Below are 17,204 nucleotides of genomic sequence, written 5' to 3'. Positions count from 1 at the left end.
TTCTCGACAGGCCCATCTTTTAAATTTTGAGTTTCTGGCTCCTCAGTTTCAGTCTCCTGCTCAAATTCAGTATATGCAGCTTCATTTTCAGATTCTTTTCTAATATCTGTATTCTCAATATGAACCACAATATCACCACTATTAGTTGTTTTTTCCCAAAAAACTTGTCAAGAGAGCCCATTTGCAATTTATCTGCTTCCGCCGCTTTCAATTTCTTTTGCCTTTTTTGATGCCCCGGTAACTGGTTATGCTTCATTTTCAAATTATCTAGTCATCAAACAAAATAATGCAATTAATTTTAGTCACCAATCCCAAAAGACATACTACTTTTTACAAAAACAAATCTCAACTATTCTCTAATTATTCACATCAAATCCTTAAATTGAAAAATAATAATAAACAAATAGTAAATTACAATATTATTAAAAAAGTAATTAGAATAGAAATCTTTAAACCATACCTGTGTTATAATTGCTGAATTGCAAAGCACAGATGATCCGATCTTCACGATGAGTCGATGACTTCCAGTGTTTTGATAATTGATATTCAGAATGAACAGAGAACAATCTGTGTTCTGTATTTTATTCGGTAGCTAAGCAGAGGGAAGGAGAGGGTTTTGTACTTTTGTTATATGACTTCATCTGGCCATCTGGGGTAATGGGTATAGACGCGCATAGTCCAAAAACTCAATTTCTCCAAACCTTTCACATTTTTACTTTGTTTTGTTTATTAAATAAATTTACTAATTATATTTTTAAAGTAAATTAAAGTAAATTATATTCTAATTTTAAAATAAAGTTATCACAAAGATAATAATATATTTTAAAATTTTAATATGTCCCTCAATCACATACATATATGTTAATGTATTCTAATTAAAATTTGTATTTTAAAATATAAAAAATAATAAAAATAAATAATATAAAAAATAAATACACCTATATACATATGTTATTGAAATATTTTGGTGCCCCTGTGCGCGGTGGTGCCCTAGGCGGCCGCCTTGGTCGCCTTACCCAAGGGCCGACCCTGGGTTTAATTAACTATGAAACTACAAAATCATCTTAATATGGCAGTGCATTGTTCCCATTTTAATTTTTGTTGCAATTTTATGTATGTAATAGTTATACATGCTATACAAAATTTAAGACAGGGTAGTAAAATGCTTACGTAAAGCTGTGAGATGTTATGAAGATGTATCCAATTGATATTTCGAAAAGAAGACTACAATGAATATAAAAAATACGCAAACAGTCGCAAGTATAAAAATCTACTTAAATATATTTCATTGAATAATTTTTATGAGGTTATCTACTTTCTGCATCTATTTATTTTATCACAAACACACATAAATACAATCAGACGTACAATATATGAATTACTAAACAACAAATCATTAATATTTCTTACTATAAAACACTTAAAAAATGAAGATAACAGCTAATAAAACACATGAATGAAGCAGTTTAGTTACCAAACAATGAACACAACAATATATGTATGTATATATAAGAGAATTTAAAACATATACAAGAATTTCCATGGTAGATTATACGAGATTTGTTGAATTGAAGAACCCTAATTTTTTGAACACCCCCAATTGGAACTACATTTGTATATCTATTCAGTAGAATGTCCAATTGTGGGGTGTATGTAACTGTCGGGGCTAAATTGGTCAATTTATATAAACACATGTTTTTTTTTGACGTTTTCCTGTAATAGTTTGGGCCTTCTTCTTAGTCTGTGATGTATTGGTCCTTTTCAATTGAAAATGTGAGAGTTGGGGCCTTTTTCCTCTATTTTAGGGTATTAGTAACTCTGTTAACGCATTAGTCACACACGATGACTTTTTATAGTAATTGTCATTCCCTAGAGATGCAATCTTGAGATTGTAGAAGAGAGATGAACGCACTATCAACTTTTTCAAACTAATTTTATGATTTTATAATAAGAACAGACAATGATAAAGATAAATTAGAGATTCCAAAAATTCCAGTTAGGTCTATGTTGTTTAAAAATGGTCTTAAATTTTAAAATAATCACTAAACTCATGTTTATATATCAAACAAGATTATTTTAGTTATAGAAATTCTGGAATATACCAATCTAGTTAATAATAATAACTTTTAAAGGTAGATATTCGTTTAACAGTGTTTTGGAAGTTGATGGTTAGAATATAGATCAAGGGCAGTGTTTGAGGACAGAGGAAGATTGTATATGGTGGTGACTGAGCTTGTTTGATGACTCCTCAATCTCTCATACAAGTGCTTACGTTCCCTATTTATAGGGATCAAGCCTCATATAGTTCTTGGGAACAAGTCACCTAGACTAGGGTTAGGGTTTTTCTATCCATGCAACCCAAACCTATTTCTTAGTCAGGCCTCCAGCCAATTTAGTCATATAAATCTCGACCGACCCTATACGTTTCCTACAATCTCGCGGCATCTCCGCATTACTTCATGTGATTGTAGAAATTCTTCTTACAGATTTCATCATCATCCGTACAGGGACTAAAATAATCACAAAGTTGGTCACTGATGGATTTCAATACCTGAATATAAGGGGGCGTATAACCTCTGCACGATCGACATTGGATTCAACTTCTTTGGTTATAATATTTGAACCCATATCCCAGATCATCCATGGTTCGGAAAAGGAGAACATTAGTAGAAAAATATGTCCCATTAGGCATGCTAGAGCTAAGGTCTCAATTACCATGTGAAATTGGGGATTCGACCCTTGAACTTGAGGGTTCCATCTTTCCAATTTGGGGATCTTGGATCGTCCCTTCAGGTTGAGATCGAGTTTCTTTTAATGCATCTCTAAATTTGTTAAATCTTGTTTTTTGCAATGGTTTGAGAAATCATCCTTTCGCGCCCTCGAAACTGAGAACTTATTTTGATAACATACCCTGTGCTTGGTCGTCTTCTTCGTGGCTCGGTCTTCTTATCATATGGACGATCACTGTCCTAGGTATTTGGACAAGAGAGATTTCAGACTTTTTTATGAATGGGGCGCAACCATTGTAAATACTGGGATTCGTACCCTTAGTGCGATCGACGCTGAAGTTTACTGTGCTTCATGAACACAGATCCTCTTTTGATTTGGGGATTCATCCCTTCATATCTCCGGGGCTAAAAATGCCATTTGACAACAGGTTCCTTGCTTGACTGCACTCTTCTTGGGGCGATCTCCTCTTCATATGAACAATCCTTATCCTCGATATATAGGGACCGTAAAAATCGTAACTTCTCCCTTGAATGAGGCTTAACCCTTACAAATAGCGAGTTTCGTACTCCTCATGTACTCGACATTGAAGTTTACCTCCTCAAACTTCTACATCCCATAAGGTGGATGATCATTCACCCTCGAGGAATCACAATTATTAACATATGAAATTCGAGTGTTCATTGGTGAGAGCATCTCTACAGTTTGGGACTCTTCCCTTAATTATGCATCCCTTGAGGTAGAAGACCGTTTTTTGAATTGGAAGTTGAGTAATGGGGATCTTCGTCCCTGAGAGATTACTCCCTCGTATATTGAGATTTGACTGTAATGGTATCTCAACGGTGAATGTGATGATGTGCATGACAACAGGTGATTTCCCGGCGCTTCTTCGTGCTCTCATGGTTGTCGTCTTCTTCCCACATATGACACCAAATGTTATGGATAAAAACCATAGATTTGTTTATTACGCACATTTAATGTCATGGTTTGATAAGTTTTGAGCTTTAATGGTCTCGCTTGAGTTTCGTGGTTTAAATATGCACTCACAAGATGCCTATGCACCTTGGTGTATACCAAGTATCAAGTCAAAATGTAGCTCTTGGTGACTATTTCCCTCGAGGCTATGCCCTATGGCGGCAAGGGCACACCAAGGACATAGTGACTTTGATGTCCCTCGAGAACTGAGTCTAAAACATCATTTTAGGTAATGACCTCGTGGCTTGTAAGATGCCTTCTCGGCTTTGTGACGTGATGAACTCTTGTCCAAAATGTGGTTCTGAATTTGAGGGGGTAAGCCCCTTATATAAACATTTATAGTCTAGAAATTAGGGTATAAGTGGGATATTTGGTGGGCAAACCTCCATCTCTGATTGGACTTTGGAGCCATAGAAAGTAGGAATTAGTTTATCTTGAATTTAGGTTGCTAAGAGACTACTTCTTGTTGGAGTAGTTCCTTATTTGAACACATTTATTAGACTGTTTAATTAGATCTTTTATTAATTACGACATTAATAAATAATTAGTCTTTCAGGCCTTATTAATTGGATCTTTTTATTAGACCAAATCAAGTACAATTAATGCGCATTAATTACGTCATTAGGATTATTTTTAACCCATATCAACGAAGTTTTTAACCAATTTAAGAGGGGATAATTATCCTCTTGGTCACAGGTTCGAATACTACGGGAGGAGAATTTATGATTATGTCTCCTGAAGCAGAGCATGTCGCTTAAATGCAATTAACCTTGGTTCATGTGGTTTGCAGGCTATTGTGTGAGCCCGTAGGATTTACCCAGTGCGCACCCGAAGGGTAGCGCCTGCGGGTTACCTACGATAAAAAAAAGTTGTTAACCAATTTTATTTATTTAGATTAAGTTAAGAAAATAAGAAAAATATAATATACGTGAGATACTATGATATTTTTTTAGAAATGTAATAAAAAATATTTATAATTATAATACTCCATCCGTCCCTTTTTAGTTGTCACATTTGACTTTGACCTAGTCAAATTGACTAAATTTTGACTGAAGTTTATTAATATTTTATAATTGAATAAAATAAAAAAAATTATATTACCGGAAAGTAGATTTAATCTACGTTAAAATATAATTTTTATTTTTTTAAAATAATATAAGAGTAATGTTTAATTTTTGGTCAAAAATTAGTAAATTTCAATTCTATAAAAGGAAATGTGCAACTAAGGGACGGTTGAAGTATTATCTTAATACCTAGCATAATAACCCGTGCGAGGCACGAGTAGTAAAATTCTTAATCGTTTTCTTATTAATAAATATTGTATAACGTCTAAAACATATCAAATACTAGTTGAGTATCTATCAATGTGTATGATTTCATGTAAAACATTAATAGCGTTCATAACGTTTTTAAATATATCTCATTGACTATAATATATATTTTCTTATTTGTGTCGTGTAATTTGTATTTATTAAATAAATACAAGCAGAGTAGTCAATATACTATACGTGTAAAAGAAAAAAATTGTAGTTAATCCATCAAATATTGTCAATATGTTTATAAAAAGAAACTAAAAATTAACATATATGTATATTGCAAAGTTGAGTAATTTTTTTGAGTTTTGGTCAAATAAACCCGGAATAATGAGGTATTTTATTACTAAAGTCATTACTAATTTATAATTATCTTGCTCAATTTAAAAGGATCAGTAATGCATAATAAAAGTGTTCAAGAGCTGCAATCGTAATATTCAACAAAGTAGAATTTACAGTTCAATTAATATAAGTTTATTTTTTTAAAAAAATATTATTTCTTTAATTCAGTGTTTATATTAATTTAATATTATTGCTAATTGCTAATGTCTTAATTTATTAACTAAAATTGATCTCAACCATGTATTTAGCTTCTAATCATCTTCATTATACAAAGTTAATTTAATAAGATGTCAGATTATTATCAATTCATAAATTAAAATTGACATAATCTATTTAGTTTTTAACACATTGAAAAAAATCTTAAATTTAATTGATCATTCTTATTTTCAGAACATAAAAGACTTTTGTTATTTTCTTCTAGTATATATATCAAAATTGAATCTTTTAATATTAGTTGAGATAAAGTCACATGTGTATGTGTGTATGTATGTAAATTATTATTTATTATATTTTTTAGTAAATTATGTTGGTCTCGTTTATTTATATTTTAGATATCTTGGTCATGTATATATTTAATTGTTATTTAGTAAATAACTTGTATTATGATTATTCAAAAATTATAATTATCTAATTAATAAATTATAAATATTTATATATCGTAGTCGTAGTAGCATTTAAAATCAAACTATATCTATTTTTACTCAACAGAGCATGAGTCATGGATCTGACATAAAAATAATTCATATATCGTTAAGACTAACTACTGATATTCAAAAGTTTTTTTTTTCAAGAATCTGAAGATTAATTTGTACTAATATCATCATTCAAATTATTTTAAAGTTTCTTTCATTTATGATACTAATATTTCTTTTTATAGTAACTTGATAACATTGTATATTATTTTTTTTAAAATTAAATATTTTCGATTTGATGATTTTTTTAACTATTAGTTGAACTTGTTAATCCTTTCAAAATATCAACTAATATTAATTATTTTATTTAAATAGCATAACATGAATTAAATCAAATAGTAAAATACATTATAATTTTAACCTTTTTTCAAATAATTTAAAATAGTTGTACAATATTTTTCAATACTAAATATATTTTTGTAAATTTATTATTGCTAATTTAATTTTTATTTTTCAAAATATTGAATTATATAATTTTACAAGTTTCTTATATATATATATGAGAGTCCTTATTTTTAGTTCAGTACGAGAGTCCATATATGTTCTGCAAATAAAATAGTATAAAAAATAGTAATTTTGATACATAATATCAATTGACTTGATCGTATAAAGAGCTTAGAAATATTAATTTTTATTAATATAAGATATTATAAAATTTATCCTTATTGGTAAGATATTCTCGTCGAACTCGTAATTTAAATTTATTAAATCTAGATAGTGATGATGTATTTTCGGCTGGGTCATGTATTCAAATTTGGAGTATTTTTCAAAATGGGTAAAATTCTGATTTTGAAACTAGTAATTTTGATACATAAATCAATTGACTTGATTCTATAAAGATCTCAAAGATATTAATTTTGTTGGTAAGATTTTCTCGTCAAACTCGTAATTCAAAGTAAACCTATGTAGTGACATGATATTTATGGACACAACATTTAGTCAGATTTTGAGTATTTTTAAAAAATTGGTCAAATTCTAATTTTGAATTCGAAATAAATCGAAATACGCTAATGATAATTTATCTAAATATGTGGTACATATATATATATTATTTATATTAGTGTATCTCTTTTTAACATATAAAAAAATTAATTATATATATAATTTATTTTTATTAAAAATATATGAGACATAATTTTCAAACTAAATTATTTAATAAATAAGGTAATGATCCGTTTATATACTGTACTTAACTTTATATCTCATATCCAATTGTTCAAAACTAACTTTACAAATATATTAGTAATAATGTTTAAAGTTAAATAAATTATCGTTATTTACGACACTCACATATTATGTTGTGTATGATGAAAAACTTAAGTAACAGTGTGGTAAGATAATGTGTTTGTGAGTCTGAAGACCTAGGTTCAATTTGCTCAAACAACCTCTTTTCTAAAAGAAGAGATTTTACTACGAGAAATCGAATTATTGGGCAAAAGGTTTCGGTTACATTTCGAATATATATCGGGTGGTGCTAAATGCAGTAATAATTTGCTCCATGCAGTAATCAACAATTACTACTATATCCCTATCTCTAACCGTGTAAGTATTAAATAGCAGTTAAACATTAAATAGCAGTCGTGTAATCTTACAAGTATTAAATAGCCCGGTAATCAGAACAAATCTTGTAATCTTGTGTGAACCAAAACTAATTAAATTGCATCCATTTGTTAATCCAAATTGTCTCATTAACTAATATTTTTGATAAAATAATTGTTAACATGTAATTTAATGTAATACAATTACTTGAAAAAATATGGAAATACTATTCTTGAATTAAAAAATATTTATACTTAATTCGAATAATAATAATATTGTAAAATAAAAAGTGAACATATAAAAGTATGGTGACAAAACTTAGTAACTATGTTTGTAATCGGAATAAAATTATAGAAAAAATTATTTATATAAAGTAAAAAGATATACTTACAAAAAAGAGAAAGTATGTAAAAAAAATTGAACTATCTTGGGTAGATAAAATTCTTTAATTTCAACTAAAGATTTTTGGTTTTTATATGACGCTTTGATTTTTGCATGTATTTAAAATATTTTGATTGAATAATTAGAAACATTATTTGTAAAGTTTTTTTATAATTCAAAATTTAGTGATAGAAATAAAAATATGACAATTAAGAAGGGATAGAGGGAGTACTTCTTTTATGTGTTTCGATTTATCTGCTTTTCTCGTATTTTTTTGAAATATACTTCTTTCGTCCCTTTTCTCGTATTTCATAGTAAATATTTAATTTTGTTTATTTTATTATTAAATGAGAACTCAAAATAAAAATAATTTCTAATTTATCACACTTTAACGCCTAAATAATATAAAATTTACATTATTGTTAAACTCAACTCGAATATATTCGGATTAAGTTTTACTTGGACAAATTCTTGTATAGATCATTTCAGTAAAAGTATAATTTTGAAATTGGATAAGAGATGGTCTAATTATTAATAAATTATGTACACATGTCATATTATTTTATAATAAAAATTATATTTTTCACTTAATGATCAATTGAAAAAATTGTAATTGCAAAATTATTTTTGGATCAATTGAAATTTTGTTAGAATTTTTTTAATCTATGTTACATGATTAACCATGAAACATTAAAAAGTATTGGCGAAATTTGAAGTCTAAAAAAAATTAAGGACTCTTAAAAATTACTCCCTCAGTCCCAATTTATGTGTCCAGTTTGACTTTTGCACGTAGTTTAAGGTGCATTGACAATTTTATTTTTGTGAATAAAAATTTAAGATTTTAATATTTATTCACAAAAAGAAAATTTGAAAAATAATCAACGAAATTATGCGGTCAATGCACCTTAAGTTACGTGCAAAAGTCAAACTGGACAGATAAGTTGGGACAGAGGGAGTAATACATACACATACATACACGATCGCCACTTAAGAGGGACATACAAAGCAATTTAAGATAATACCGATTAATTTATTAAGTATACCCATTTATAAGAAAAATAATTTTCTCAATCTTTTATTTGAAAAAGTGAAGAAGAGAGTTTGACTATTAAAATGATTATCTATTGTATTTAGAGAATCACTTAATATACCTGTTTAATGCATTCATTTGCACGAAATAAAGTGAAAACATTTATTTGCACAAAATATAAAATACAAGTGAAGTTCAAACTTATAATTACAGATAACTAACTGCACGGAGTAAAAGTTTAGCAATAATGTATATATCACCTGAGATTTTTTTTTTAACAACATAGATGATTATACCAGGATGCAATCGTAATTCGAAACTCGCCGCCTTATTCATCAATCGTCTTCTTCACCACATCCTCAGGTAACTAACTTACTAGCTTTTCAACTCTTTCTTTACACACACATAATCATGGTATTCATAAAGCTATTCAATCAACAAACCCTATCCCTAAATCTAAACCCTAATTCCACATCTCTCCAAACCCTAATTCAAACTATTGAATCCAAAACTACTCTCCCCGCTTCTCTCCAACGCATCTTTCTCTCATCTCGTCGATTAATTATCGATGAATTCAATGCAACTGAGTCGATTCAGTCACTCGGTGTGAATCGTGACTCGACTCTCGTTTTACATGTTCCGTTATTTGGTGGTATGCAAGCTCCTGTTACTAATGCGCCTAAGGCTAGATTAGAGCTTCTTAATGCTAAGCCTCCGGCTAATTATGTGGCCGGTTTGGGTCGTGGTGCTACGGGCTTTACGACTCGATCTGATATTGGGCCTGCTCGTGCTGCGCCTGATTTGCCGGCTGGGGGTGTTGGAGGGCCTGTTGTTGGGCCTGTTGGGGCTGGGAGAGGGAGAGGGAAAGGAGGTGAGGCGGAGGAGGAGGAAGGGGAGGAGGAGGAGAAGGGGTACGATGAGAACCAGAAGTTTGATGAGTTTGAGGGGAATGATGTTGGGTTGTTTGCGTCTGCGGAGTATGATGAGGATGATAAGGAGGCGGATGCCGTTTGGGAGGAGATTGATAATAAGATGGATTTGAGGAGAAAGGATAGGAGGGAGGCCAGGTTGAAGCAGGAGATTGAGAAGTATAGGGCGTCTAATCCCAAGATTACGGAGCAGTTTGCGGATTTGAAGAGGAAGTTGCATGATTTGTCGACGGAGGAGTGGGATAGTATTCCGGAAATTGGGGATTATTCGTCGAGGAATAAGAAGAAGAGGTTTGAGAGTTTTGTTCCGGTTCCGGATACGTTGCTTGAGAAGGCGAGGCAAGAGAAGGAACATGTTACGGCGTTGGATCCGAAGAGTAGAGCGGCTGGTGGGATGGAGACGCCATGGGCGCAGACAACGGATTTGACTGCTGTTGGTGAGGGGAGAGAGACTGTGCTTTCGTTGAAGTTGGATAAGTTGTCGGATTCTGTTTCGGGGTTGACTGTTGTTGATCCTAAGGGTTATTTGACGGATTTAAAGAGTATGAAGATAACTAGTGATGCGGAGATTTCGGATATTAAGAAGGCTAGGTTGTTGCTTAAGTCAGTTATTCAAACAAATCCAAAGCATCCGCCTGGTTGGATTGCGGCTGCAAGGTTGGAGGAGGTTGCTGGTAAGATTGTGGTGGCTAGGCAGTTGATGAGTAAAGGTTGTGAGGAGTGTCCCAAGAGCGAGGATGTTTGGTTGGAGGCGTGTCGGTTGTCAAATCCGATTGAAGCCAAGGCTGTGATAGCAAAGGGGGTCAAGGCAATTCCTAATTCAGTGAAGTTGTGGATGCAGGCAGCCAGGTTGGAGCAGGACGAGGAAAGTAAAAGTAGGGTTTTGAGGAAAGGGCTAGAACAGATTCCTGATTCCGTCAGGCTCTGGAAGGCGGTTGTGGAACTTGCCAGTGAAGAAAATGCTAGGGTTTTGCTACATAGGGCTGTGGAATGCTGTCCTTTGCATGTGGAGTTGTGGCTTGCTCTTGCGAGGTTGGAAACTTATGATAGTGCTAAGAAGGTTCTGAATAAAGCAAGGGAGAAGCTTCCTAAGGAGCCAGCGATATGGATCACCGCTGCTAAGCTGGAAGAGGCTAATGGTAACACTGCCATGGTTGGGAAGATTATAGAAAGGGGTATCAGGGCTTTGCAAAGAGAAGGACTAGGGATTGACAGGGAAGCCTGGATGAAGGAGGCTGAGGCTGCTGAGCGAGCAGGTTCGGTGGTTACTTGTAATGCTATAATTAGTAATACTATTGGTATTGGAGTGGAGGAGGAAGATCGAAAAAGAACATGGGTTGCTGATGCCGAGGAATGCAAGAAAAGAGGTTCAATTGAGACAGCAAGAGCTATATATGCTCATGCACTTACTGTCTTTTTAACCAAAAAGAGCATCTGGATAAAAGCTGCTCAACTTGAAAAGAGTCACGGGACAAGAGAATCTCTTGATGCCTTGCTTCGTAAGGCGGTTACTTACCGGCCACAGGCTGAAGTACTATGGTTAATGGGTGCAAAAGAGAAGTGGCTTGCTGGTGATGTGCCTTCTGCTAGATCAATTCTTCGGGAAGCATATGCAGCCATCCCAAATTCAGAGGAAATCTGGCTTGCTGCTTTTAAGCTGGAATTTGAAAACTTGGAGTTTGAAAGAGCTAGAATGCTTCTTGCTAAGGCACGAGGAGAGACGAAAGTCACAGAACGTGTGTGGATGAAATCTGCCATAGTTGAGAGGGAGTTGGGAAACATATCTGAAGAAAGAAGGTTACTTGATGAAGGGCTGAAATATTTCCCTACATTTTTTAAACTGTGGCTGATGCTTGGACAGCTAGAAGAGCGACTTGATCGTTTGGATCAAGCTAAGGAAGTGTATGAGTCAGGTTTAAAGAGATGTCCGAATTGTATTCCACTATGGCTTTCACTAGCAAACCTTGAAGAGAAAATGAATGGATTGAGCAAAGCTAGGGCTGTTCTCACCATGGCAAGGAAGAAGAATCCTCAGAGCCCTGAACTTTGGCTCGCGGCCGTGCAAGCTGAATCCAGGCATGGCAATAAGAAGGAATCTGAGATTCTGATGGCAAAGGCTTTGCAGGAGTGTCCTAACAGTGGCATTCTATGGGCTGCTTCAATCGAGATGGTTCCACGTCCTCAACGAAAAACCAAGAGCTCAGATGCTCTCAAGAAATGTGACCATGACCCTCATGTTATAGCTGCTGTTGCTAAGCTGTTTTGGCATGACAGAAAGGTAGAGAAGGCCAGGACTTGGCTTAACAGGGCAGTAACGCTTGCACCAGATATTGGGGATTTCTGGGCTTTGTATTATAAATTTGAATTACAGCATGGCAACGAAGAAAGCCAGAAGGATGTTTTGAAAAGATGCATTGCTGCAGAACCAAAACATGGGGAGAAGTGGCAAGCAATATCAAAGGCGGTAGAAAATTCCCATCAGCCAACAGAAGTCATATTGAAGAAAGTAGTAGTTGCACTTGGGAAGGAAAAGGGTCCTGAAGATAACAAAAGCTAATTGATGCAACTCCTGAAAATTATGTGATCTATTATTGGAGTATTAGATATTGTGTTGTATCTTGCGGAGTTGCAGGCTCTACAGTTTCTTCTTATTCATTCTGTAATGGTCTGGACCAGCTTTGAATTTTGCATAAAGTAGTGGTCTTGAACAAATTGATCTTTGATGGTAATGCCAACTTATTTCTGTGATTAATATTATGCTTTTCTACAGCATGCACTGTATTACACTTGCATTTGTGCTTCCATTTAAAAAATGAAAATGCATTGAGATTTACTTTTATTTTTATGCACTGCGATTTTTATTTGTTGATCTTCAAATTGTATTTTGATGCTATAAAGTGTTCTTTTGTTAGAATATATTCTTTTGATCATCTTTGAAGTCTTTATTTTTGTTTCATCGAGTTCTAGCTACTTGATTAATTTTTGTTAATTATTGTGATAGCGTAGATTCTCTTATTTTGTAGAGTATCATCAGTTTTTTCTCACTCATTATGTTCTCATAATATGCAGCTTTACACTAGCTTAAACTAGTGACCATGAACAAATCGTTCTTTTACTGCGATGCTACTATATTTTGATTACTCGGATGCTTGTTACAGGAGGTAGTATTCTTCTGATTATCTTGATTGTTACTTGCATACAGACTTCTATTGAACACAAGGAAATGTATGGAGATTTGTTTTTTAATGTGTTTGCTCAGCAAACAAATGAAAATGTATGGCAATTTACTTTATTTGTTTTGCTAATATCCAAATTTTATATGAAATCTATTTGATCATCTTGGAAGTCATAATTTTATTGCAACTGAATCTTGCCACTTGATTAGATTATTCTTCTAGTTGATCACTGAAAGTTTTGGTAATTTTTGTAATACATATTTTCTTGAAATTCCTTTAGAATGATTCTGAAAAGCTTAAATTATGCTGGAAAATATATTTATGAAATTAATCGCACTATTCAATCACTTTAAATGCCCTTATACATATGCTAGTGTTGTGGGTACTAAACTGCTAATGTTCAAGAATTTAATGTTGCATGATCACATGAATAATGTTATTGAGGAGTTACCAATAAGGTGCTTTTTTTAACTTGAAAAAGTTTCTTCTGCAATATAGGTAGAAACGTAGAATTACTTAAAAACAGGACTATCTATAAAATTCTTGCACTTGCAGTTAGGTAAACCAATAAAAAAAATTGACACAGAGATGAGATGATGTGAAAAAATGCAAAACAAATATCCAAAATGTAGATGATAGGATATTTAAACTTCTGAGATTATGCCTAATAGGCTAGCACAAACGTGTAACTAATAACAATCAAAAATCTGACACAGATTAGTTTGCATCGATGTTTATGTGGCAGTCTTCTTTGTTCCTTATGCTAATCCAACAAGTTTCTCACTTATTTCCCACAACTTTCGTGCCTTCTCTGCATCACTGGCTTCTTCAGAAAGCTGGTTCTCAAACGAGGCAGAGTTGGTGTTCCAACTCCAGTATACACCAGACTTGGATAGGCTTGGATCACTTACTACCTGAATACAAGAGGTTTTTTTACTTAATAATGACATATTACTGGAAAATGAAATCTGGTATTTTGTAATTCTGTTCAAACTGACCTGTGCAAGTCTTTTCCCAGCTTCTTCTTCAGACACATAACCTTTAGTGATGTACTTCTGAAATGGTGGGAAGAGAAGCCTGAACAATGGTATGTGTTCCCTGAACAATCCTGTTGTAGCAATGCATCCAGGGTATAGGGAAGCAAATGTGATCCCTGTCTCCTCATGGAAGCGTTTATGGAACTCTTGCATGGTTAGCATGTTACAAACTTTGCTGTCCTTGTAGGCTTTGGCACCATCAAATTCTCCTCCATCTATCATAGCTGAGTTGTTTAAGGCATTCAATCCACCTGCTAGTCCCCTTAGATCCCCGAGGTTTGCCTTCGGAGGCACATTACCGGCCAAGGTGTTTGTGTTTCCTGAAGTTAGGTAGAGCAAACAACATCTACATAACTACATTACCAAAGAGGCATGCGCACATATAATCTAGTTTTGTGTAGCAGCAGCGTTATCCAATTTTTGTACCAAAAATACTTTCACGTTTAGAAAATCTAAAATTTCTTTCTCAGGCTCATGTATCCCTATTAGTTTCAGCCAATTGCTTATTTCTACATTTTCGATTCTACATTCTTGTTTTAAAGATCAAATATATAGATATATATTGGAACTTTGGAAATACTCGTCCTAGGATTGAATACTTTTATCTCATAAATTTGAAGTCCTATCTCCAGCTGTATCAAACAGTAAAACAAGTTAAAAAAGTCTATACCTGTGATGGAGCCAACAATGATGAAGCGTTTGTATGGATAGTCTGATTTTTGCATGTCATCCAGCAACAGGCGCGAGAGGAGGAAATGTCCAAGATGATTTGTCCCAACACTAAGTTCAAATCCCTCAGCGGTAAAAGTTGGTTCCTTTGCTGTGGGCAAGTAAATTGCTGCATTGCATACCAATGCATCAAGAGGTCTTCCTGAGCGTTTGAAGGAATCTGCAAACTGGCGAACACTTTCAAGAGAAGAAAGATCAAGGTGCATAATTGAATAGTTTTCTTTAGGAATGCCAACTGATTTTGCAGCTCTCTCAGCCTTGAGAAAATTCCTGCATGCCATAATTACATTCCATTTCCCTGTTTCAGCTAGTGCCTTTGCTGTAGCTAGTCCTAAGCCAGAGGACGCTCCAGTGATTATAACATTGCCTTTCCTTAGAGTTTTCTTTCCTTGTGGTGAAGAGACTGCTGGAGTTGTAGCAGTGGTTTGGGCTTTAATAGGTCCAATTTGGAGTCTTCTATTGAACCCCTGTGATTAAAGTTTACAGTTATATAATTTAATGGCAGAGAGGTTCCAAATTGAGAAGAGGTATCCTACTTATGTGTTTTAGAAACTCACAATCACAACCTGATATCTGTTTAATGCACCTATGTATCTTTTCCCCAATCCCTTAAATTCGCCTGCTATCGTACTTCTTTGACAATCTAGAGCAGAGAACCTTTGTTACATCTATCCTATCCAACATTAGGGCCCTTGGAAATATAAGGGTAACATCATACTGTCGTAATTTAGGGGAGGACAATTTGAAATATAGCAAAAAGAGGAATAAGTGTCTTGGGATAAGATACCACCACATTATGCCTACCAATCATGTTTAACTAGAAAAATTCCTGTGAAATTATGGAGTATTTAGTACTAATGTCTACCAGTGTCCTTACCTGGTTATTCAAGAAAAGAGGATTGAAGTCAGCTTTGTAAATGTCTGACTTGGAAACTCCAAAGAAACTTGTCTCCGTTAGAGAAGATTTACCCTGAAACATGAATAACATGAAAGCATTCAGTTTTACTTGTAAAAAAACTAGAATTTGAAAGGGCTGATAAATTGACAGGAGCATACAGTACCTCTTTGTGAATGGTGATAGCTGCAGATGGAAGTAAAGTAGCTGCTGCTTGGAGTGCCATGACACCACACCAAAGTAAGACTTGTTTCTAGTTCAGTACCTCTTTGCGTTATTTGCTTCTTTTATTTAGCTGATATTTGATGTGGATTATTTTTTTACAAGTGATTAGTTCAGTATGTAGATAGGTGCAGAGAGATAAGATATGTTGTTATGGCCTCGGGGAAGTGCTGCTGACTGTATCTCATCATCCAATTAGGATGCTGGATTTGGATTCCTACTGATATCATATTAAAGTCCATGCTTGCATGCATTTGTTTTTCACTTTATTTTTTGGGTTGGACACACACAAGACTCTAAAATGGCTTTAAGCCCATCAAGCATCTGTAGTACTTCTTGGTTGGGCTGTTATATACAGTCTGTTTAAAGGAATCATTTTAAAAATGGGACCAAAAGAGATAGAACCATGAGTGTAATTATATCAATACATGTACAAATGTATTGCATTTAACGATGACTTAATTATAACTTAACACATGGACACATAAACCCTTAAAAAAAATTCTTAAAAAAAATGGTATATTTTAACATACTTGGGACACATAAACCCTTAAAAAAATGATATATTTTAACCTTCAAGTATGAGATCCGTTCATTTTAACCCTTTTATCAAAATTTCTTCCAATACTCCCTCAACCTCAAGGATTATTATGTCCACAATCAGACTTCAAGGGCAATATTGTTCGTCAATCATTTTCTTATCATTTCTTATTTATTAAATTATATATGGGCTGAGTTCTATGGAGTCCACCTTTTTATCGGAGTCCTCGGAGTCCATCTACGTTCTGCAAATAAAATATATTGTAAAACGTGTTATTTTGCAAAACATGTTACACAAATAGCATAACTTCAACAAAATCATGCAAATCTCATATATTTACGGTACAATATGTATGTTCTGCAATATGTTCTGCAACATGAACATTTATGTTCTGCAAACTAAACATGTTTTGTAGAATATATATTTTTGCAATGTTCTACTTGTAAAATGTATGCAATCTACAAGATTTTTGATAGAATAGTGATGTTTGTCGAAAAATAATATGTTTTGCAATATTTTAAGCTATATTTTACTTGCAGAACATATATGGACTCCGAGGACTCCAATTAAAGGTGGACTCCATAGAACTTTACTCTATATATATAAGATACTAATTAACTACGTGTTATTATATTTAGTTTACTTTCGGTGAATCTTAATAAATTTATAAATTTTA

The 17,204-nt window shown here is 33.3% G+C and overlaps 2 protein-coding genes across 2 annotated transcripts; one reads left to right on the top strand and one right to left on the bottom strand.

Annotated features, from left to right (window-relative positions):
• Positions 1-9,221: 9,221 nt before the first annotated feature.
• Positions 9,222-14,278, top strand: LOC141696890 (protein STABILIZED1). Its single transcript, XM_074501025.1, has 2 exons — positions 9,222-12,653; positions 12,998-14,278. The coding sequence occupies exon 1, from the start codon at positions 9,411-9,413 to the stop codon at positions 12,483-12,485; it is 3,075 nt and encodes a 1,024-aa protein (XP_074357126.1). The 5' UTR covers positions 9,222-9,410; the 3' UTR covers positions 12,486-12,653; positions 12,998-14,278.
• Positions 13,699-16,111, bottom strand: LOC141696891 (protochlorophyllide reductase-like). Its single transcript, XM_074501026.1, has 5 exons — positions 15,932-16,111; positions 15,748-15,840; positions 14,812-15,337; positions 14,103-14,461; positions 13,699-14,018 (listed from the first exon to the last, which is right to left on the bottom strand). The coding sequence occupies exons 1-5, from the start codon at positions 15,989-15,991 to the stop codon at positions 13,863-13,865; spliced, it is 1,194 nt and encodes a 397-aa protein (XP_074357127.1). The 5' UTR covers positions 15,992-16,111; the 3' UTR covers positions 13,699-13,862.
• Positions 16,112-17,204: the final 1,093 nt, after the last annotated feature.

This window comes from Apium graveolens, chromosome 11 (assembly GCF_009905375.1).
Source record: "Apium graveolens cultivar Ventura chromosome 11, ASM990537v1, whole genome shotgun sequence".
NCBI classification, from domain to species: domain Eukaryota; kingdom Viridiplantae; phylum Streptophyta; class Magnoliopsida; order Apiales; family Apiaceae; genus Apium; species Apium graveolens.
This window is presented reverse-complemented; position numbering and strand designations above follow the sequence as displayed.

Excerpts from the sequence above, each read along its gene's own strand:
- LOC141696890 (XM_074501025.1), top strand. The coding sequence starts at position 9,411 with ATGGTATTCATAAAGCTATTCAATCAACAAACCCTATCCCTAAATCTA.
- LOC141696891 (XM_074501026.1), bottom strand. The coding sequence starts at position 15,991 with ATGGCACTCCAAGCAGCAGCTACTTTACTTCCATCTGCAGCTATCACC. Across the intron at positions 15,841-15,931 it reads CTATCACCATTCACAAAGAG|GGTAAATCTTCTCTAACGGA; the intron begins GTACTGTATGCT and ends TTCATGTTTCAG. Across the intron at positions 14,462-14,811 it reads CATTGTTGGCTCCATCACAG|GAAACACAAACACCTTGGCC; the intron begins GTATAGACTTTT and ends ACCTAACTTCAG.